The sequence below is a fragment of the Mustela nivalis genome (assembly GCF_964662115.1).
Source record: "Mustela nivalis genome assembly, chromosome: Y".
Taxonomy (NCBI): Eukaryota; Metazoa; Chordata; class Mammalia; order Carnivora; family Mustelidae; genus Mustela; species Mustela nivalis.
The window spans coordinates 35,876,249-35,898,882 of record NC_139041.1 but is presented as its reverse complement, the minus strand read 5'-3'; the positions used below and the strand labels follow the sequence as shown (position 1 = coordinate 35,898,882).

The 22,634-nt window shown below is 54.5% G+C and overlaps 2 protein-coding genes across 5 annotated transcripts in view; both read right to left on the bottom strand.

The window, feature by feature from the left end:
- The window catches only part of LOC309856954 (polyprenol dehydrogenase-like), a 140,486-nt gene extending 126,892 nt beyond the window's left edge, over positions 1 to 13,594 (bottom strand). Inside the window, exon 1 of one of the 3 annotated variants that reach the window (XM_082718762.1) lies at positions 13,461 to 13,594. In XM_082718762.1, coding sequence (XP_082574888.1) covers positions 13,461 to 13,569 — 109 coding nt within the window. In that variant the 5' untranslated portion in view covers positions 13,570 to 13,594. Of the gene's footprint in view, positions 1 to 12,838; positions 12,965 to 13,460 lie in introns of those variants that run through there. The other 2 variants (XM_082718764.1, XM_082718763.1) reach the window with 2 other exon arrangements.
- LOC309856952 (E3 SUMO-protein ligase ZBED1) lies at positions 4,514 to 13,601 on the bottom strand. 2 transcript variants are annotated; one of them, XM_082718752.1, is made up of 2 exons: positions 13,461 to 13,601; positions 4,514 to 7,849 (listed from the first exon to the last, which is right to left on the bottom strand). In XM_082718752.1, the coding sequence occupies exon 2, from the start codon at positions 7,794 to 7,796 to the stop codon at positions 5,709 to 5,711; it is 2,088 nt and encodes a 695-aa protein (XP_082574878.1). In that variant the 5' UTR covers positions 7,797 to 7,849; positions 13,461 to 13,601; the 3' UTR covers positions 4,514 to 5,708. The 2 variants fall into 2 exon arrangements, with proteins under 2 accessions (XP_082574878.1, XP_082574879.1); XM_082718753.1 differs by lacking the exon at positions 13,461 to 13,601 and adding an exon at positions 12,839 to 12,966 and having other exon boundaries at positions 5,628 to 7,849.
- Positions 13,602 to 22,634: the final 9,033 nt, after the last annotated feature.

Here is a 22,634-nt window from a genome sequence, read left to right as displayed (position 1 = left end):
ATGTTCCCGAAAAGGCAAAATGGCAGAGACAGAACAAAGATTTCTGGTCGGCAGGGGATGTAGGAGGGACGGATGAGAAGATGCAGCCCTGAGGATGTTTAGGGAGGTACCAGTCGTCTGCGTGACGCTATGATGATACACACGTGTCATCGCACAGGTCTGCAAACCCACGGTACGCACAACCCCAAGAAGAAGCTGTAACGTAAAGCATGTCAGCGGTGCTAATGACATGGCCATGGGCGTTTGCCGACTGTAGGGAATGTGCTTTGTGGGGCAGGTACGGATGCTGGGGAGGCTGTGCCTCTGTGTGGTCATGGGGGTACATGGGGGATTTCTGCATGTTCCCCTCAGTGTTGCTACTGGACGTATCTAATTGCATTCTGGATATATTTTTATTGTAGGGTGCGCCTAAAATCACTCTTAAAAAATAAAATTAATTAAACAAACAAACAAACAAATCATGATGTTGAGGAAGGGTGAACACCCAACAACATAGCTGTCTGGGGAGGAGCCCCTGTGGTGTGAGGATAAATGGGAAGAAGAAAACATGCCCCGTGTGGGAAACCCAGAGGGTATTTTCTGGGTGTGATGTTGGTATTTCCAAGGAGGAAAGTGGGGCGAGTGGGTATGAGCTCCACCCCTACTCTGCACGGAAGGCAACCTGTGAGCATGTTGGAAAGCAATGTGGTTCCTGGGGAGCATGGGTGGCAGACATGATGGTTGGGACCCAGCCTAGCTGCACCCACTCAGGAACTCGAGGGAACCATCTCAAGTAAGGGTTCATCACACGTGGGTTGAGGGAAGCCCAGAGAGCTGATTATGCATTCCCCCTGGGTGTGTCTCTCTGCAAGGGTGTTTTGGAAGAGATTAGCATCAGATCTGGTGCACTGAGTAAAGCCGAGGGCCCTCTGCACTGTGGGTGGGCCTCATCTAATCAGTTGATGGTCTGAAAAGCCTCAAAGAACATGGAGGGGAAGAATGTGCCATACGAGCTATTGGTTCTGTTTCTCTGCACAACCCCGATTCACACACCCTGAATAACAAACACCCTAGAAAGGAGGAGTAAAAGGAACACACATTTATTTCTCAAGGCCCTGAAGGCTGGAAGTGTGAGATCCTGATGCCAGCTGACGCACTGCCTGGTGAAAACCCACCCCTTGGTTTGTCACTTCTGTTCGCTCTGAGCTCACAATGGAGAGACAGAGCTTGAGCGTCTCTGCACACCTCCTCTCTCTGTGAACATCACTCCCCGCTCTCCCTTCCTTGACCCCCAATTATGTATGTGTATCTCCTGTCCTTCCACGTATCCAGGTTTAATGCATCCAAACTCCCGACCGGGGTGCCCAGGAAGAGACAAGACCAGGGAAGGGCTCAGCCAGCCTGCTGCCCAGCCCCTCGCCAGGCCCTCCAAAGGGGTGTCCTTCATGCTGGACACCCACCAGGCAGCCTGTTGCTGGTTTGGATGATCCCACTGAGGTGTCTTTGCCCTGCCTGGACCTCTCCACATGTGCTCCACTAAAGAATCCCTCTCCAGGTTCACAGCCCAGCCTGCGAGGAGCAGGGTCCTCTTTGGGAAGGTCCTAAGGCAGGCCAATGTCCACTCTGCTCATCCCCTGTGGGGCCCTGCCTCAGTGTCCCCTTCAGGTGGCCAACTTTGCAGTCTGGTGACCTGACCCTGATGTCCTACACCTCCCTAGCCAAGTGTGTGAAGGGCTGGGGGCCACGCCCACCTAGGAGGCACGGGACCAGGCACTGAGAGCAGGCTGATGATCTACCCAACTCTCCTGAGGCGGAAGCTTGAAAGGTCCAGTCTTTGGATGTTTCCTGTGACCCGGGGAAGCTGGAATCACATGGTTCCTTCCAGTGGGATTTAGAAAGTGGTCAAAATTGCAAATCCATAACACGTCAATCAGTGACAGCTGTTCCATAAAAAAATATCAACCCATTAAAAGTCATGGAGGTAGAATAAAGGTCACTCAATGCACCTTCTGTTTAACCACAAAAGCACAGGATGGATGGATGGATGGATGGATGGATGGATGGAAGGATGGTTGGATGGATGGGTGGATGGGTGGGTGGATGGGTGGATGGATGGATGGAAAAGTGGATGGATGGACGGACGGATGTGTGGATGGGGGGGTGGATGGATGTGTGGATGGACGGATGTGTGGATGGACGGATGTGTGGATGGATGGATGGATGGACGGATGGATGTATGGATGGGGGGGTGGATGGATGGATGGGTGGATGTGTGGATGGAGGGTGGATGGATGGATGGGTGGATGTGTGGATGGATAGATAAATGGATAGTGGATGGATAGGATAGTGGTGGATGGATGGATAAATGGATGGAAAGGGAAGGAGGGATGTTGGATAGAAGGAGGGTGGGTGGGCGGGTGGAAGAATGGGTGAGTAGATGGATAGACGGGTAGACGGATGGAAGAAGGGGTGGCTGGATGATGGATTGACAAATAATAGATACATGATAGATAACACACAGAAACAATTATATGCAGGTAGAATATACACATAAAGAGGATCTATACATACACGCATGGCATCCCTTTGATGCAGACATGGACTCACGAGGCCTACTACGGACGTAACCCACTAGGCAGGGATGTAATCACCGTGAAATCTCCAGCTGCCCACAAAGGACAGTGCCGATGTCCCCGATACTGTGCACGCGGCACCATCGTTCCTGCCTGCTGTGCAGCCAGTGGGTCCTTTCCAGGAAAACCCAGGCATGACCTTCCCAGGAAAAATAGCCTCCTCAAGCACCATCTCCCAGAACTCTGAACATCTGAGATGAGAAGGAAGGGTGCCATTCACCCCACAATAGAAACTCTCGGGAGGCACCCTGCTCTATAGACAGGTTCTAACAGAGAACACGACAGCCCCTTCCTCAGCACGTGCCATCTGCCCCCGGCGAAATGCACGAGATTGCAGCATGTCTGGGACAACCAAGAAGCCGAACTGGTTGGATGAGCATCTCGAGCTAGTCTCTCACCAGAAGTCTGAGTTCTGAGTGGATATTCTGAGAATCCTCCCAGAATAAGAAAGGCCAACATTACCAACCAACCAACAGGCTGCACAGAGCTCCCCAACCTTGGAAAAACAGACTACAAGGTCCTGACATGCAGAGGCACCCAGGGAGCCCAGGGACGATGCAGATTTGGAATCACGGATCCCACAAGAGAGCCTGGGTCTGTGTTTCTGGCAAGCAGAGCTGGTCTACACCACAGATCAAGCCATGTCCTGGGAAATGGGATGTGGGCACAGGATTACATCAGACAGCTGAGATGCCCGTGAACTAACAGGATAGGGCTGGTGTATGTGTCTCGGGACGCCGGACGATAGGACGGTGGGCTTTAAAGGAACTGTTGGGCTAAATCCTAAATGGGTTTCATGTTTGCAGATGGTTGGAGCCACGTTGGGCAGGGACATTTTGTGGAAGATGTATGAGGGAGAGTGGGGTCTGTAGCATGCCGTGTGCAGAGTCACGGGACCATGGCCACATCCTGATGACACCACATGCTCCCAGAAGCCACAAATACCTCCTTTCTCAGGGACAACAGGAACCAGATCTGCCCCAGGTCCTGAAAGCCCATCACACAACGACACCAAGCGGGACTGAACCTCCACGGCACCTAAGAACCAACTCCGGGAAGCCCCCCAGATGAACTCCCACAACAACAACAACAACGCAGCTCAGACTTAGGGCTTTAGAGGAAGACATGAGCATAAATCCCACATAGGCGACCCACACGTGTGAGGAAGCCGAGCGAGGTGCAGCCTTAGACAGGAGAATGCACGTGGGCTGCGGGCTGTGTGCGTAGCAACTGTGGTCGGCGACAGGCACATTTGGTGCCCACCAGACACGGCCAAAGGCATGCTCCCTGGGGAGCGTCAGACATCGGCTATGTCCATGACGGTGGCCGAAAAGTGGCCCCTCTCAACTCCACGTGTCTGTGTGTGAAAAGGAAGTATTTAGTCTGCCCCCACCTAGCAACAAGGCAACACATTCCCTGCAGGAAGAGGTCAGCCAGTGCCGACTACCGTGCCGTATCCGTTTGTCTGCGGGGAGCCTTGTGAAAAGGAGGAAGTTGGACAACAGCCAGATGCCTGCACAAAACGAAAGGTCCACGCTCACCACTCAGACAGGCCAGGCTCATAAAACCATTCTCGTGCGAACACAAGCCAGTGAAGGAAAATGCAAAAGGCCTGCTCCCCGGCATGACGTCACCAAGTGGCGGCCTTCCTCGCATGAAGGAAAATGCAAAAGGCCCTCCACCAGATGGCCGGTCACCAAGTGGCGGCTTTATTTACGTACATTTTGGGATGCGCCAATATCCAGAATGGATCACAGCCTTGGTCATTTGCAAGGACCCCAGAACAAAGCATCATGGACTCTGTTCTTTGTGGCCCGGAAATGTCTTTGAAGAGAGCAACAAAAGCCTCCCTCCTGGTTGAAAGGGTTTTCACCGCAATGAAAACACATCAGACCAATTAATTAGGAGCTCATCCGTTTCTTGGGTTTATTGAACAAGAGTCAAATTCGAAAGCGTTAAATAAGAAAAAACGGGAAAAAAAAAACCCACAAAAAATAGATACCGTGAGGAAGGCTCAAACCCAGTCAGATGCGTCAAGATACAAGTCTCGCCCCTGGTCGACACCACCGGGGTAACACCCCCAGGACACGGACACATCCGCCTCCTTAGAAGTCTGTGATAGTCTTGGAGAGACTCTGGCACACAGAACGTCACCAGCAGCTGGGATTTCCGGGAGCAGCAGGAGCGACCCCAAAATCAAGGCGAAAGTGTCCCATCGTCCGTTTTTTTAAAAAAATCAGCAGGCCCCTGTGGTGCGGCCTTGACATGATAGAATGCAAGAGTCCGCAGCCCCCTGGAGAAATCGAAATCACCGTCGGCACACTTGGGTCCCTGGTAATTTTGGAAAGCAGGGCAGGGCTCCCGAGGGCCGGGGGCCTTGTGGTCATCCTGGGGACACACACACACACACACACCCCTGCACTCACACACAGGCACACACGAGAACGCTCAGGACCCAAGCGCAGCGGCATCACCAGGACCACACGCACAAAGCAAATTGCAGCAATGTTACAAAAGGCAGAAGACCCCTCTCTTCCTGCGTTGTCCCCACGGCCCCTTTCACGCTCTGCACCAAACCCAAAGCTTGCGGTTGCTCCACTCGGGGCGCGTGGGTTGGAGCGTGGTATCCCCGGCCGTGCCAAAGGCAAGGCGCGCACTTCCGCTGGAGAGGAAACTTGAGCTCACGTGCGCCACAGGTCTGCGAAGGCCTTTGGAAGGCATGTGGGCTGGGAACGATGCGCGAGACTGGATGTTTAATTAACTTATGTAGGAAGGGAAGGGGGCTCCCTCCCTCCAGCCGTCTGTCCCTGCTGACTGTGCTGCCCCCGGAGTCATTATCTGCAATCACCAGGCAGCAGGTGCACAAGGGAACTTCTGGAACCTTCCCTTCCTGTTTCTGCCCCTTTGCAGGGACGCGAATGGGCTCGCAGAGGGAAGGCACGGCAGCCCCGTCTTTCTCTCCTGTGCATTTGCTCCCCCTGGCAAGGCCACCCACGCATACGCGAACGGGGCGGGGGGGGGGGGGTATTTACAGCAGAGCACCCCGGGGGGCAGGGGGGCCGGCGCCACGGTGACCCGCCCCCACCCCGCCGGCACCTACACGAAGCCGCTGTCCCTGATCCCAAAGAAGCCGGCGTGCACAGCGTCCCCGAGGGGGAACACCTGCTCGTGATCCAGGCCCCACTCCCCTTCGTCCTCGTCCTCGGGCTCGGCCTCCGCGCCGCTGCGCGCGTTCTCGTACAGGAAAATCTGCTCGTCCACGTGTGCCGGGGCGAGCCTGTTCCTCTTGGCGCTGACCACGTTGGCGGAGGTGCCGAAGAGCCGCTCCGGGAAGACGCGCGTGGCCGCCACGCACCAATATTTCTGCAGCACCTTGGGCAGCACGGGGAAGAGCGCCAGGCGGTCGGACCACCACTTGAGGGGGTCCTCGTTGAGGCCCAGCACCTTCTGGGACTTGAAGTTGCTGAGTTCCTCCACCACCTGCGCGTGCCACTCCTCCTGGTCCTCCACGCCCCCCGTCTGGCAGAAGATCTCGGCCAGCATGCTGTTGATGACGCTGGTGGGCGGCGGCGTGGACGCCAGCACCAACTTCTTCACCGGCGGCTCCTCGGGCAGTGCGTACATCTTGTCCTCAGCCGCCCGGTAGCCGCCGCCGTCTTTGACCTTGTCCAGCAGGCCCTTGGCCTCCTCCACCACCCTGTTCTCCACCTGCTGCCTCTCGAAGGCAGACAGGAAGGGCAGGCGCTTGTAGCGGGGGTCCAGGAAGGTGGCCACGTTCAGGAACATGTCGATCTCGGGCGCCTCCTGGTAGGTCTTGGACAGCTCCTTGGCGATGACCTCCTTGGCCATGCTGAGCTCCTTGCAGTCCGTCTCCTTGATGTTCAGCGTGGTGTTCAGCAGCATGTGCAAGAGAGGCTTCACCATGCTGATGGTGGGGTACTTGGAGGCGGAGAGCATCTCGGCCACCTGCTTGAAGGGCTGCAGCAGCTCCACCAGGCCCTCAATGGTGGCCCACTCGGAGGCCTCCAGCATCAGGTGGTGGTTGTTGCTGTCCTCCACCAGCACGCCCGCAATCACAAACTGCTGCTCCTTGAGGCGCTGGAGCATGGCCAGCGTGCTACCCCACCAGGCCACGCGGTTGCTGACCAGCATACAGTGCGCCATGTTCTGCTGCTTCTGCTTCTCGTAGAGCATGTACATGGCCACCGTGGACTGCTGGAAGTACTCCACCAGCTTGCGGCAGCGGGCCAGCAGCCCGGCCAGCTTGGGCAGCTGCAGGGCCTGCTGGATGCCCGCGTTGAACGTCTGTCCCAGGCAGGGCATCTGCACGGAGATGTCCAGCAGGGAGCACGCCTTCACGATGTCCTTGCCGCAGTCCGTGGTGGCCCCAAACACCTTCGCGCTGATGCCCCACTCGATGAAGGCCTCGTACAGGACCCTGGTGATGGACTCGGCCGTGTTGTCCTCGGGGACCTCGAAGGTCTTCAGGCAGCGGGAGCCCACGGACAGGCAGCCGGGGGCCCCGCCGCCCAGGAAGTGGGCGGCCAGCGTGACATAGGCTCGATTCTGGTTCTCGCTCCTCCACATGTCCGTGGAGATGCCGCACCAGGACGCGTCGCTGAGCTCCTTGAGGACGGCCTCGCGGACGGCACCGTACTTCTCAGGGATGGCCTTGCTGCACAAGAATTTCCTGCTGGGCAGCTCATACCTGGGGTCGGCTGTCTTCAGCAACACCTTGAACGTGGGCTCGTCCACGATGGACGCGGGATACAGCCCCTCGCAGATGAGGCCGATGACGGCAGCCGTGAGCTCCTGCTGCCGCTTGCTCTCATGGCCATGGCCGGCCTTGGTGGCCAGCGTGTCCGGCGGGGTCAGCTGTGACGCCTCGGGCTTCAGCTTGGAGAAGGCAGTGGCAAAGGCTTCGCGCATCTGCTCCGTGTTGCTCTTCACGAACTCACAGAACTCGTCGGGGTGATTCTTCTCCAGGTGATAGGAGAGGTTGGACGTGTTGCCGGAATAGGCGATCTGGGCCATGCAGATGCGACAGTATATCTTCTTCCACTGCAAGATGCATCCCTCGGCGTTGGTGTCGAAGCCGAAGTACTTCCACACTTTGCTCTTGGCGCGCGGGTGGGCCACTAGCTTGAGGTCTGTCTGGGACGGGTCCAGGCCTTTCGCCTCCATGGCTTCTGCACCGCGGCCCGCTTGCGGGGCCTCCACTCATTCCTGCGCACCTGCTGAGAAGCAGCAAGACAAACACAGCATGAGAATGGGTCCAGGCACAGGGGGGTGCCCTGCGAGGAGCGAGCGCATGCCACATGCCGAAGCAGCTGTCTCCTCCCAAGCCGCAGGGCAGAGGGACACCACGGGACGGCCTTTCCCGGTGCGCATGGCCTTTGGAAAGCGGAGGGTGCGCTCTGACAGATGAGCACCTCTTTGCTGCAGGTCACTCCTAGGTGCGGCGTGCACAGCAACTCCAAGTGTCTGAAAACGTGCGCATCTGAGCTCCAACGCGCACACGACTCCACGCGTCTGAAAACGCGCGCATCTGAGCGCCAACACGCGCACGACTCCACGCGTCTGAAAACGCGCGCTTCTGAGCGCCAACGCGCGCACGACTCCACGCGTCTGAAAACGTGCGCTTCTGAGCGCCAATGCGCGCACAACTCCACGCATCTCAAAACGCCCGAGGTGCGCGCAAGACACCACACGTCTGAAAATGCGCGCATCTGAGCTCCTACGCGCACGGGAGTCCGCGCGGCTGAAAACATGTACGTCTTTGAGTTTCTCAGTCTTTACAGCACCTGGCCCACCTCGGCTGTTTACCGTTTCCTGCGCTAGGCTGTCCACCATCTTGCCACCAGCCAGGCAGGGTCACTTTCCGGGGGAACAAACTGCTGGCGGCCCACCGAAGCCTACGTGCCTCAGCTCGGCCACCAGCCCAGGAGGACCCACCAGCACCAGCACCTCAAGCCTCCTTGTGAACAACCATGTGAAGCACCACATCTCCGAGGTTGGTCCCGGGTATCCAAGAAGCAAAAACGGTTTTTAATTCAGACAAAGCAGTCTTTAAGTTGGCTAAGAGGCATGGCAACTTTTTTTTTTTCCTCCAAATTTTATGTTTTCTTTCCTTTTTTTTTTTTTTTCCTTCCCAAATTTTACGTTTTCCAAATGATGCCTTTTGGAACGTGGCATGTGGTCCTTTTATCTTTGGCACATCCGTCATCGGTAACTTTAGTGGGACAGTAATGGACATCTTGATCCCGTGAAAGGAGCTTCTGACAACGCCCACCGGGGGGCCGTCATACCTGTGCGCACAGACACACATTGGCTGTGCTGTGCCCCGGTTTCAGCATCACCAGACTCTCAAAGGGGAGTTGACTTAGAAGCCAAGCCCCCAAGGTTCCTACAGTCCCTGATGCCCCCTCATCCTGTCCCACCGATCAGGGCAGGGACACCCTCAGAACAGCAGCTGGGTTCTATTCAAAGGTGTGTGTTGAGTCTGCAACCTTCCCACCCACTGTACAGTGCTCAGGGGGGTTAAAAAAGAAACCACACCAACCAGGCATTTTCTGAGTATCAGGAGCATGTCCTGAACGCAATCTCGATGTCTAGCGGGGATGACACAGTGCCCCCCACCAGAATTCGGGCACTCCCAGAACCTGTGAATGGAACCTTATTTGAAATAGGCCCCAGGTGTGATTAAGTGAAATGTCATAAGGTCATGGAAGGGATGCGGGCACCAGCCAGGAGCCCCAAGAAGCTGAAAAAAGCAGGAAAGACCCGCTCCTACAGCTTCTGGAGGGAGCCTGGCCCTGCACCGCCTGGATCTCAGTAGCCCTGCCTTGCCTCGATCTGACTATGCTGTCCAGAGCTCAGAAAGGATGAATTTTTGACCTTCTAAGCCAGTGGTACTAAGGTAAGGCTTACTCAGAGCACTCCTAAGACAAGGGTAAAACCTTAAAAGATACTGAGCGTCAACATCATGCCGGAAATGCCCCCCACGTCCGAGAGCCACACCCCGCCACGCGGGTCCACATGAGGTCTTCCTGGAAGACGTCACAACACGCAGGCTAAGCGGGCATCATGGTACCTGGGCTGGACAGAGGACATGGTCACTGTGACCAACTGCAGGGACGGAGCTGAGAGACGAGGAGGCCACGATTTGCAGAAAGAGGACCCCCAAAGCCGCACCTTCCGTAAGCCCAGTCAGATCACTTAGGTCACAGTCTCTGGGGTCCCCTAGGAAAGCAGGTGACGAGGACGGGGGAGGTTTCCCGTGAGCCCCTGGACAGCCACTGGACCGGGCTGTCTTTCCGCCACCATCCGTACCGCTCGGCTCCCAGTGGCGTCGGTCAGGGTCACTAGGGCTCACTACCTTATGGAGAACTCTATCATGGAGAGTGGAGTTATTTAGTATCTGAAAAACCCGTATCACTGGTAGTTACAAGCAACTGGCTTGTCTTTGTTATTTTAAACACGATCTTAAATATGTTTTAAATTTCTGGTTTAACTCCTGGCAGGCAAAACTGGCCTAACAAATGGTCCTTTGGGGTCCTTCCTTTTTTTGGAGAGCAAAGGGACCCTCGATCATGAAGTTTGAATACCCCCCCCCCGCGATTTCACCTCCCTAGAGACCCTGTTCATGTCCACGTGCGCACAAAACCAACAAGAATCTACTTTCCCTGGATAGGCGCTCCAACGCCCTGTAGTCTGGAAACTAGGAGTCCTCCCAAAATAGCTCCGTAAGTGGGCTGGCTGACATACTTTGAGGTGGGTATGGCCGTCACAGGTTTAGCACGCATGAACGAGTCCGTTGTCCGTATTATCAGGGAGCCTGCCGACGTCCCATGGAATTTGCTTGTAGGATTTTATTTATTTATTTGACAGACAGAGAGGGCACAACAGGGGAGCAGCAGGCAGAGGGAGAGGGAGAAGCAAAACCCTACGCCCAGCACGGAACCCAACGCGGGACTCGATCCCAGCACCCTGGGATCATGATCTGAGTCGAAGGCAGACGCTTCCCCGACGGAGCCACTCACGCGTCCATCCGCCCCCACGGAATGTTTAAGGAAAATTCCATCCAAAATCTCCATTTCAGAACCCACGGATGCATCGAGATGTTTCCTTTCCAACGGATCACCCTTGTGAATCCCACCCCCGTGACCATGCATCTAAGATTGGGGCAACTTGGAGCAGCCCTTCGGCCAGAGCTTGAGATTTGGGGGTCCCGATCGGATACAAAATGCGGTCATTAGCTCGTGTATTTTAAGATACGACGAAGAGACACACCTCCCCGTGTGGGACACCAAGATACAGTCTGGAGAAGACAGAGAACCTGGAAATCAGACCGTCTCGGAAGAGGCGCGACCATCCCACCCGAGTCTCTAAAGGATCTTGCTTTTGGACAAATGTTAAGAAAATAACACCTCTTAACACTTAAGACGGCTGCACTCTGCTTTCTTTCTTCCTACAATCCAAGTGGAAGCAGACCTCGAAGGTGCCGCCACGTACTCCCCTTTCTAAAAGGTCCAAGACCATCCTCCTAGTCTGGGATTTAAAAAAAAAAAAAAAAAAAAAAAAAGTTGAGTTATTTCCAGCTGGAAATGGGAACTGGATCTTTGTTACTGCTTAGCTGGACGCCTAGGGCAGAGTTCAGCGGCTCTTGTCCAAACGCCCAGTGCAGTAAGAGGCAGATCAGAAAAGCTTTAAAAGGCAAAGCCCTGGTTTGCGGCTTGGAGATGTGGGCCACCAGCACACCCGCGGCGGGGACGCGCTCCCACCAGTACCTAAAATCGTTCCTGAGACCACAGACAGGCTGGGGCTCGCCGAGGGCCAGCAAGTTAAAGTCCGTCCTTATGTATAAAGGTTCGTCTTCTAGAACACCCAGAAAGATACCTCTGCCTGGCACATGCCTTCACGAGGATTCTGTATTTCAACAAATTTTTATTTGTTTGTTTTAAACCAACAAGTAGAAAGAACAGAGCACGCCACCCCCGGCTGCACACGGCAAACAAGTTTTGCAAACGCACGTTTCGGTGTGCCCGTACAGGGGCGCAACGTCCAAGGCTAAAATTCCATTCCCAGATCGACCCTGTCTTGCCGGGAAGCTCCCGGTCCGGGCTCCTAGGCAGGTGACAAGACCCGTCTCAGAGCGAAACCAGACGGGTACCTGTAAGCCAGGGTACTCGATGGGTCTGGGGCTGTTTCTCGTTGTTCCTCAGTTTACAAGCTGATTGAAAGGACACATGTTGACTTCCCAGTCCCCAAGCCCTGGAATGCCTACTCGCTCTTACCCTGCATTCACTTCTAATGCGTATACATACGTTTTAAGGGGGAAAAAAAAATGCACAAATTCCAGTGTTATCACCCAAGTTAAAAGCTCCCCTGGAGAAAAAACAAAGTGTCATTTCCCTGGCTGGAGGTCTGGGAAGGTAGGGCTCCCTGGAAAATGTCTTGTTCCTACTCAGAGCCGAGGTTCTCCAGGTGGGACCCCCTCCCTCGTGAATGGGTAGACAAAGGAATTCAGAGGCGGCGGCTGACCCCTGCAAGCACGTGGGGGTTGGCACACACTGAAAAATCCGCTTATAACTTCTGACGGCCCCCAAAACATAACCAGGAAAAGCCCAGAAACCTGACCCAGGGCACACAGGGTGCACGCACACGCACACGTGGTTTTTGTGTGTTGTCAACCCTGGATGCTGGGTTCTTCCAAGGAAGGGAGAGGAAGAAATGGGATGAAAAAATCACTTATGGGACTGTGCACTCCGTATCCAAAAAAAAAAAAAAGGCAAGCAAAAGCACACACAAAAAGGAAAAGCAACATGTAGGTGAAGGTGGTCTCGTCACAGCAGCGCTGGCCGAAGGTCAAGTGTATGCTGGCGAGGACAGATGCTGCGTGTGCAGCTGCAGAGGGGAGCCGACCCCCTCGCACACTCGGTAACCGCACAAGTCGCGCTCAGAGCCCGGCTCTCCTCCTAGGCCCGGCGGGAACGCGCTCAGCTACGAGGCCGCTCCCCACCCCAGTTCCCACGGAAAACCTTGTTTTGGAAAACACTTATTTGTCACCTAAAAATAAACTGCCCTGGCTGCGCCCACAGGCGAGGGCTCCTGTGCGTCCCCGCGCAGCCGCGCACGCAGGAAGGCCTCCGGGATTGTGGCTTGGCGGCCCCGGGCATGTGTCTGTGCAGACCCAGGGCGCACGCCGGAGGTCCCGCGGGGCTTACCAGAGCTCGAGCGGGTCGCGACCCCGAGGCCTGGGGAGGGCGCGGCGGTGTTCCAGGCAGCGGCGCGGAGTTGGCTCCCGGCAGGCATTGGTCCCCATAGCACCGGCCGGGCTCCCCAGTGCCCCGGGCCGCGCTGGGCCCCGCGACGCCGCGGCCAGGCCTTCCGGGAAGGCCGCTGCCGCCTAACGTCCGGCTGGAAGGGGGGAGCCTCCGGGGCTTCCCCGCCGCGCTCCCGGCCCGCGCGCGCGCGCTCTCCGCACGACCCCCGCCGGCGCGCGCACAGCCCGAGGTCGGGGGGCGCGAGGAGGGGATCGGGGCGCGCGCGCGCGCGGGCCCGGCCGTGACCCCGGAGGCCGAGGTCGCGGGCTTCCGGCAGACCCCGGCCCCGGGGCAGGCGCGAGCGGGCAGCCGAGACGCGCGCGCACGAGAGGCACGCGGGGCGCGCTCGGCCTCCCCAGCCCCCGCCGCGCGCCTCCCCCGCCGCCAGCCCGCCCGCGCCCCCCGCCCCGGGTCCCGCCGCGCGACGAGCGCGCCTCCGCCCGCTGTCGCCAGCGCCCCCGCCGCCCCCCGTCCCTGCCCGCGGCCCCCCGCCCGCGCGCCCGCGCGCCCGCGCCCTGCTGACCTGGTTCCGCGAAGCCCCCGAGGCAGCGCCGCAGCAGCTGCGCCAGGATCACCGCCGCGCCCACCGCGTAGACCCGCAGGGCCGCCCGCGCCGCAGACAAAGGCGACATGGCTGCCCGGACGCCGCTTCCGCGCCGCCCGCCGCCGCCCGCCCCCGGGACCCGGCGCGACACCGGCCGGCGGAAACGCGCCCGCGCGGCCCGCCCTCCGCGCCCGCCCGCCTGCTCGCCCCGGGCCGCGAACCAGGACCCCGCCCCGGGACCCCTCCCCGACCCCGCCCAGGACCCCGGAACCCCGCCCCGGCCCCGGGCCCGACCCGGGGACCCCTCCCTGACCCCGCCCAGGCCCACGGAACCCCGCCCCGACCCCGGACCCCGCCCCGGGACCCCTCCCTGACCCCGCCCAGGCCCTCGGAACCCCGCCCCGGCCCCGGGCCCGACCCGGGGACCCCTCCCTGACCCCGCCCAGGCCCACGGAACCCCGCCCCGACCCCGACCCCGCCCCGGGACCCCTTCCGGACCCCGCCCAGGCCCCCAGTACCCCTCCGCGACCCCGCCCAGGCCCCCGAAACCCCGCCCCGACCCCGGACCCCGCTCCGGGACCCCTCCCCGACCCCGCCCAGACCCTCGGAACCCCGCTCCGGCCCCGGGTCCGACCCGGAGACCCCTCCCCGACCCGCCCCGATCCCCAGAACCCCGCCCCGACCCCGGGACTCCTCCCTGACCCCGCCTCGATCCCCGCAACCCCGCCCCGACCCCGGACTCCGCCCAGGGACCCTTCCCCAACCCCGCCCCAACCCCAGAACCCTTTCTGAACACTGACCGGACTCGGAGACCCCGCCCCGGTTCCACCGAGACTCCTGGACCCTGCCCGAGGACACCTGTCCGCCCCGCCAAGATCCATCAGACCTTTCCCAGGGACCATGACCCCGGACACAGGCCCAGGGCCCCCACTCCCTCACCCAGACCCCAGAACCCTGCGGACTGACCCCTCCCCTGGACCCGGTCCCCGACCTGGGACCCCTTCCGGACCCTTCCTGATCCCACTCTTCAGTAGGAGTAGTGGTCCTAGCAGTCCCTAGAGTAGGGACCCCCACCCAGATTCCCCACCCCCTCCCCGGAACCGTCGAAGACCCCAGCCCTGGTCCCCGCCCAGACCCTGGAACCCACCCGACCCCCAATCCTGTGCAGACCCCTTCTTGGATCATTGGACTTGCACTGCGACTAACCACGCCCCCGCCCCAACCCCTACCCAGAACCTTCTGAAGGGACACCTAAACCTGGCCCCACAAGAACGTCAGGCCTGCCAAGGTCCAGGACCCCCGGTCACATGCCCCCCCATTGTAACAGCCAGTGCATTCCAGACTTGCATCCTTCGCAACACCAGCCGAGACCACCCACCCCTGCCAAGATCCAACACAGAGGATCCCACACCTCTCCACTGAGTCCGGGGATCTCACCCAACTCCATCACCTAGGACCCGAACCCACCAGGCCTTGACTGCAGGGGGCCCCCTAGCCCAGGGCTACCGTTGTCCCCCAGCACCTGGCCCGCAGCTGGACCCCCTTCCTCAGGTCAGGGGACTGGCTTCCCATGGGGATCTGAGACAGTAGGGACTCACCCCTGCTTGGTGCATCCCCCCAGCTGAATTAGGAAGGCTCATTCTGGCTTTTGCGACCTTCTGAGAAACTGAGGCCAAATAGCCTTTCCAGGATCCCCTGCCACGTGGGAGTATGGGCCTGCCCGGCTGGGCCAGGTGCACCCCACAAACAGGATCAGGGACAGTGACCGTACCTTCTGCCCCTGTCCACTCCCTGGTGTGTGGGGTGGGCAGCTCTGGCCCACCCGTTCCTGGTGCAGGATGACTCCAGGAGTGGGGGTCCAGGGTCTGAATGGAGTCAAGGGTGGGGGTCTGTGGACAGGGATCCAAGATCCAGGTGGGGTCCCTGGGCCGGGGGCCTGGGGTCTGGGTGAGGTCTGAAGGGATCCTAGTGGGAGTCCTCTGATCTAGGGTCTGGGCTGGGACGCCAGCAGGAAGCGGAGAGAGTGGGATATCTCAGTGTCCAGAAACAGACAGAAGGACAGGCTTGTTACCCACAGCCAGCCAGTGTCTGGGGTGACCCTAAAGACCCCTCGTCTACTTTCCCCAGTCCCCCTTCCAACTGTCTCTGTTCCCAGGAGTTTCCTAGAGCCGTGACCTGTGCTGATAGCCACGGGCTTCTCTAGGTGCTTCTAGCAAGAGTCTGAGGGGACCCCCATCTCATGAACCAGTCCTCAAGGATGTCCCGAGCGGAAGCGGGATCCTGGCGATTGTGGGGCTAAGGTTCCTATTTCTGGGGCACAGCTGTCAGCAGGGGGCAAACCGTTGGTCCTAGCAGGTCCCCCCACAGCCCACTCTTGGAATGTCGACAGTTCCCCCTCCTGCCCCGTCTCTGTGACTCCCGTGGCACCCAGTCCTCTGCGTCTGAGGGCTTTTGGGCTTAGGAAGGTCTCACCAGGTCAATCCAGGATCACCGGCCTATTTTTAGGTCCGCACCAGAATTCCACCTGCAAAGCCCTTGGTGTTCTACCATGGCGCACAGTCACGGCAACTGGGGCGTGGCGGGGTGGGATTCGTGCCGGGGTAACTTTGGGGGACCGGCCACTCGCTGCCCAAGGCCACCGTGGTCCAGGAACCCCTGCCCCCTCGAGGGTGTGAGGACCACAGCACTTGGAGGTAGCATCACCTGCACCAGAAGAAGAAGGTCCACCCAGGACCCAGGATGTCCACCACAGCGCTGAGAGCCTCCTAGTGCCCAGGGCCACAACATCCCTGCAGCTCTCTGTGCACACATCAGGGCGCTCATGAGATTCCCGAGAGCCCGTGACAACGTTTTCCGGGCTCGCTTCTTCCAAAGTCGGGGTGGGGAGAAGACACGTGAAGATGGCAAGGAATGACGCAGGTCGTGGGGAGAGGGAGGGTTTGAACCAGCGGCGTTTCCCCGTACGGCATGAAGTGTGCATCTGTTTGTCACAGGACAAGGAAGGGGCCCATATGGGACGTCCCCGAGGAGGCCAGAAGGATCCTATAGTTCCTCTGGGCCCCAGATACACACCACACTAGGCCACGAGGACTTCCCTAGGAGGACGCAGTGAATCTGCAGGGGTTTCAGTACCGAGAGGTGACAAGCCCTGAGTCCCCAGGGAGGATGTGTTAGGCTGGTTGGAATGATCCCACAAGCTGGCAAGGACCCCAAGCCTATGGCTTCGGGGACAGGAGGCTCCATGCCTGGTCCCCAGGATAAGACGGGGACCTTATCAGTGAAAGCAGAGCGTGGCGGAGAATTACAACTTGGGTGGGTCAAAGACCTCGGGGTTTTCTCCAGACCCCAAGGAAGTGTACGATGTTTATGAAACGGAGTCCCAAGATGGGTCCTTCCCCCACAGTGTGGTTGGGAGTGTGGGTTGGGGAGGCACTGGAGGGCAGGGGGAGTCTAAGGTCTCCAAGGATGGTCAAGACCAGTTGGGAGCCTATCAAGATGCCCTGTGTGCACAGCTCAGGATGGACAAGGACGTTTCCCCGTGAGTCTGGGGACACGGGTTAAAGCCGGTGTCCTGGAGGTACCACCCAGACTCACCAGAAATGACCAGTAATGTAAGATAATATGATATGATAGGGTATGATATGACATGGCATAATACCAAAAAAATACAGGGAAATAAAAAAACGAAATGAAATAAAATAAGTTAATAAAATATAAAATAAAATACAATACCATGAAATAAAACAAAACAAAATAGAGTACAATGAAATTAAAATGAAATAAAATAAATCAATAAAATATAAAATAAAATGCATAAAACAAACAAAACAAAATAAAATAAAATGAAATGAAATAAATTAATAAGATAAAATTAATTTGTTAAAATAAATTAGTAAAATATAAAATAAAATACAATACAATGAAATAAAACAAAACAAAATAGAATACAATGAAATAAATAAAATGAAATGAAATAAATTAATAAAACATAAAATAAAATAAATAAAACAAAATAAAATGAAATAAAAAATTAATAAGATAAAATTAGTTAAAATAAATTAATAAAATATAAAATAAAATGGAATGAAAGTCAAATAAATTAATCAAATATAAAATAAAATGCATAAAATAAAATAAAATAAATTAACAAAATGTAAAATAATAAAATAAATAACAATGAAATAAAATAAAACACTGAGGCACTTGTTAAAAATGCAGATTGCCGGGGCACCTGGGTGTCTCAGTGTGTTAAAGCCTCTGCCTTCGGCTCAGGTCATGATCCCAGGGTCCTGGGATCGAGCCCCGCATCGGGCTCCTTGCCAATTCATGCAAACTCTCTGAAATACATAAAATCTTTTTTAAAAAATCATTGATATAACCATGTAAAAAGGGCGTTTGAGTATGACGGAATGAAGTGTTTACGATCATCATTCGTCAGCAGGTGGACAGATAAATATATGCGTCCGTCCATCCGCCCAGGGGAATAGTACTCAGGCAGGAAAAAGAGCCCAACCCTAACACCCCCTGCCCCATGGATAGACCCTGAGGCCGTGATGCTGCAGGCGAGCACCCTCAGCACCCAAGACCACACCGTGTGCCACCCCATTGATGGGATATGCCCCAAATCAGCAAATCCGTGGAGGCAGAAAGCAGGTTCATGATGCCAGGGGCTGGGGGACGGGAGGAATAGGGCACGGGCCGTCGTCTCCTTTTGGTGGGGGATTGCAGATACCCTGGCGGTGGGTACAGGGGACGGTTGCAAACCCGTAAATACGGTCCTTGCCTCCAAATCATGCACTGCACAGCGGTGACGTCTATGTTATGTGAATTTTACCAAGGTTGAGGTACTTCAAAATTAAATGTTAAAAGAAAAAAGCTAATAAACAAGGAATCAATAAGTCGGCAGCAGATTGACCAGGAAGTGCCTCAGTATTGGTAAAAAAAAAAAAAAAGGGCAAGTGGCCGGTGGTGTGTCCTCTCTTCCTAGGTCCTGGGTGCGAGCAGGACCTCAGTAAGACGTGCTCGTGATGGGTTTGCAGACGGAGACAATGCATTGAGGATGTGCCCCGGGGTTGAGCTCCTTGGCTGTCTGCAGTGGGATTTGGGTTGCCTTCCGGGCAGGGGCCCTGCGGAGTCATGGCGCGGCCTTCCCTGCGTTCACGAGGGCCCTGTGCCTGGGCACGTTCCCCGCCGATGGCGTCTGGAAGTCTTGCCCGGAGGTGGCCCTCCGCTTTTGTGTCGCGTTGGTCCTCTCGAGCTTGCTCGGGGGACAAGGTTCTGCTGCAAGAGTGGCTCACACCAAGGGTCGGGGGGCACCGTGCCTAGCTGGCGAGCATATTTGCTGTTGGCGCTCCTTGTTGCAGCGCGGACCCAAACACAAAGCCAGAAAAAGGTCGCGGTCAGTGCAAGACGTGGACCTAAAACACGGACGCGTTAGAGAAAGCATGTCCCCTGTTTGCACTGCGAGAGAGCGTCTCTCGGAGGCTGGCGTCTGAACACGGTGTTTACACGTCCTCACTGCTGAGCCTCCCGGGACGGGTGTCCCTGTGGCGCGGGGTGTTGTCCCGTGCGACGTAGGACAATTAGCGGCACTCAGGATGCACGATGCTTCTGGGGAGGGGTGCCCAGGGGACATCACCTCTGACAGTTCTTGTCATATAACAACTCCTTGGACTCGCAGGTCCAAATCCGGAATGTTCTTTGCCTGCCGAGGTGTGCAGGCAAGAATCCACTTTGCACAAAGACAGCTCCAGCGTGGGTCCCTGGGCTTCCAGGAGCAAGACTCTGAGCCCTGTGACATGCAGATGGACCATGCTACAATGGGATTTAGGGTTGGGGGGCTTTGAGGCACGCAGACGCTGCTTGGGGGAGGGCAGCTGCACAGGTACGCAGCCGTGCACGTTGGCGATGGCTGCGTGTTGTTGTCATGTGTCACCGCTGGGAGGGCTACGTGCTGTGCCTGAGCCCGCTGGGAGGGGCCGCTGGAGGCTCGCGCCTGGTTCCCCCTCGAACCTGCCCCATACACCTCTTCCCTTTGCTGGTTTTATGCTGTTTTCACATGACGAAACCGTTAGGGTTATGGCAGCTTGGCAGAGTCGTCCGTGTCCATGTCGGGGACCTGTGTACCTGGGGGTGGCCTTGGGGGTGCCAGAAGACGCAGTTGGTGCTGGACATAAGGTTGGTTTTGGGGTCTTTGCACCACGGATGCACAATTCCATTCCACCTTGTACGGTTGTGATGACGGGGAACCCGGCAGGAGTCCCATATACAGAATGGCACACAACGGGGACGCCTGGGTGGCTCCGTTGGTTAAGGAACTGCCTTTGGCTCAGGTCAAGATCTTGGAGTTCTGGGATCAAGTCCCATGTCAGGCTCCCTGCTCAGCGGTGAATCTGCTTCTCCCTCTGACCCTCCCCTCGCTCATGCTCTCTCTCTCTCAAATGAATAAGTAAAATCTTTTTTAAAAAATTTGAAAAATGGCACACACTGAACCTTGCAGAAGTTTTGGGTTTGGCTTTGCCTTTTGGTTTGTGGTTTGTTGTCGGGGGTTGCTTTTGTTTTTCTTTTGCCTTTCGTGGTCCTTAATTGTGCACGGGGCTGTAAGCCTGCTGGTGTCTCCATGGGCACACACGGAATAACGGGTACGTCTTCAGTGTCCTGGGGTGGTGGGGGGTGAAGCAAGAGAGCGTTGACTTTGAGATCGGTTTCCAAATCTCTGATCTGGGAACAGGTGCATCTGAAGCAGCTCTGGGTGCTGGTGTTTCTCCAAAGGGGGTTGTTCCATGAGTCCCGGGGCAGCCTTTGGGGTCTGGAAACCCCATGTGAAACCTCCCAGACCTGTTCCAAAAGTTCAGGATTTCAGGCGACCGTGTTGATCTCGCACGGGGATCCTCAGAGGCTTTGAGAAGACCCACGCAGGGAACTCGGAAAACAGGAAAACGTTTCTCCGCTTTAGAGTCCTGACTGTTTCCTGGGAAATATCTTTAGTGTCTTGGCTTTGTCCTCATTTCCCGGTGGTAGTATCCATTCCACGTGGGTTCTCGATCTCCGATGTGTGTGCCTACGAGTCTCCTTCCAATAGAATCACGGGAGTCATGGCGGGCATATCTACCTGGATTTTGGGGGGCCGTGGTAAGGGTTTTGAGCATGACTGTGAACATTAGGACTTTTCTACGAGGTCGGCAGAATTTAAGGCCAGATCGTGGAGTAGAACAGAGATGCTCAAAGAAATGCATCATATGCCCAAGCCCCAACCTTTGGACACAGACCCACACAGGACAGCTGAATCTGGAAAACACCCCATATCTCCCAGCCTTTGTGCAATTCCTCTTTTTACAAGATGGCACTCAAAATCCCGCACTGTGACAACATGGGTTGTTGCAGGTTAGCACCAGTTGATGTACGGAAGTGTTGGATGGACATGTTATCCCATGGATGTGGAGATGGATGGATGGTTGGATGGGTGGATGGTTGGATGGATGGATGGATGGATAGATGGATGGATGGATGGTTGGATGAATGGTTGGTTGGATGGATGGATGGGTGGATGGATGGATGGATGGATGGATGTGTGGATGGATGGATGGTTGGATGGATGGATGGATGGTGGATGGATGGATGGGTGGATGGGTGGATGGATGGATGGGTGGATGGATGGATGGGTGGATGGATGGATGGGTGGATGGATGGATGGATGGATGGTTGGATGGATGGATGGATGGATGGTTGGATGGATGAATAAATGGCATGTGGCCCATGAATAGAATGGAATATGATGTAGTCTTGGAAAGAAAGGGCATTCTGCACCTACAACAAATATTGTCCTGTATAGTAACTACGGCTGGAATTAAAATAAAATCAAATAAGATAAAATTAAATTAAATTAAGATAAAATAAAATTAGATAAAATTGAATGAAGGTAAGAGACAATACAATGGAATACAATTAGATGAAATAAAATTAGATGAAACAAAACAAAATGAGGGAAAGTTAAAATAAGATAAAGGCAAATAAAATGAAATTAGAAAAAATGAAATAAAATGGAAGTAAGATAAAATAAAATAAAATAGAATTAGATAAAATAAAATGAGATAAAATTAGGTAAATTAAAATAAGATATGATACAAATTAGACCAAATAGATTTGAAATAAGATAAAATTAGATCAAATAAAATTAAAATAAGATAAAACTACATAAAAATAAGATAAAACTAGATAAATAAAATAAGATAAAATTACACCAAATAGATTTGAAATAAGAGAAAACTAGGTAAAATAAAATTAAAATAATATAAGATAAAGTAAGTCAAAATTAGATAGAATTAGATAAAAATAACAAAATTAGATAAATTAAGATAAGATAAAATTAAATAAAAATGAGATAAAATTAGATAAATTAAAGTAAGATAGGATAAAATTAGACCAAATAGATTCCAAATAAGATAAAATTAGTTCAAATAAAATTAAAATAAAATAAAATTACATAAAAATAAGATAAAATTAGATAAATTTAAATAAGATAAGATAAGACAAAATAGATTTAAAATAAGAGAAAATTAGATAAAATAAAATAAAAATAAGATAAGATAAATTAAATAAAAATAAGATAAAAGTAGATAAATTAAAATAAGAAAAATTACACCAAATAGATTCCAAATAAGATAAAATTAGATAACATAAAATTAAAATAAGATAAGATGAAATTAAATAAAAATGAGATAACATTAGATAAATTAAAATGAGATAAGATAAAATCAGACAAAATACATTTGAAATAAGAAGATAAAGTTAAATAAAATAAATTAGATAACATTAAAATAACATTAAATAAAAACAAGATAAAAGTGGATAAAATAAAATGAAATAAGACAAAATTACATTAAATTAAATTAAGTAAGATAATAGAGCAGAATAGAATACAAAGACTAGAATGGACTAGAATCGAATAAAGTTAGTGCCTGCCCTTTCCACCACGGTGGTCGCCGGGGTCGGTTCCTACTGATGCTGCTTCTGACCTCACTTTAGCTTACGTCCCCCTGCTGCTCCGTGTCCATCTTTGTGGGTCTGGGCGTGGACGTGGCGGATGGCGTGTTTTCGACTCCGCAGAGTGCCGCCGACAGGTCACCAGGCCGAACACATAGGCAATGCCACCTT

What these genes read in the sequence shown, in the direction of transcription:
- LOC309856952 (XM_082718752.1), bottom strand. Translation starts at nt 7,796, where the DNA reads ATGGAGGCGAAAGGCCTGGACCCGTCCCAGACAGACCTCAAGCTAGTG.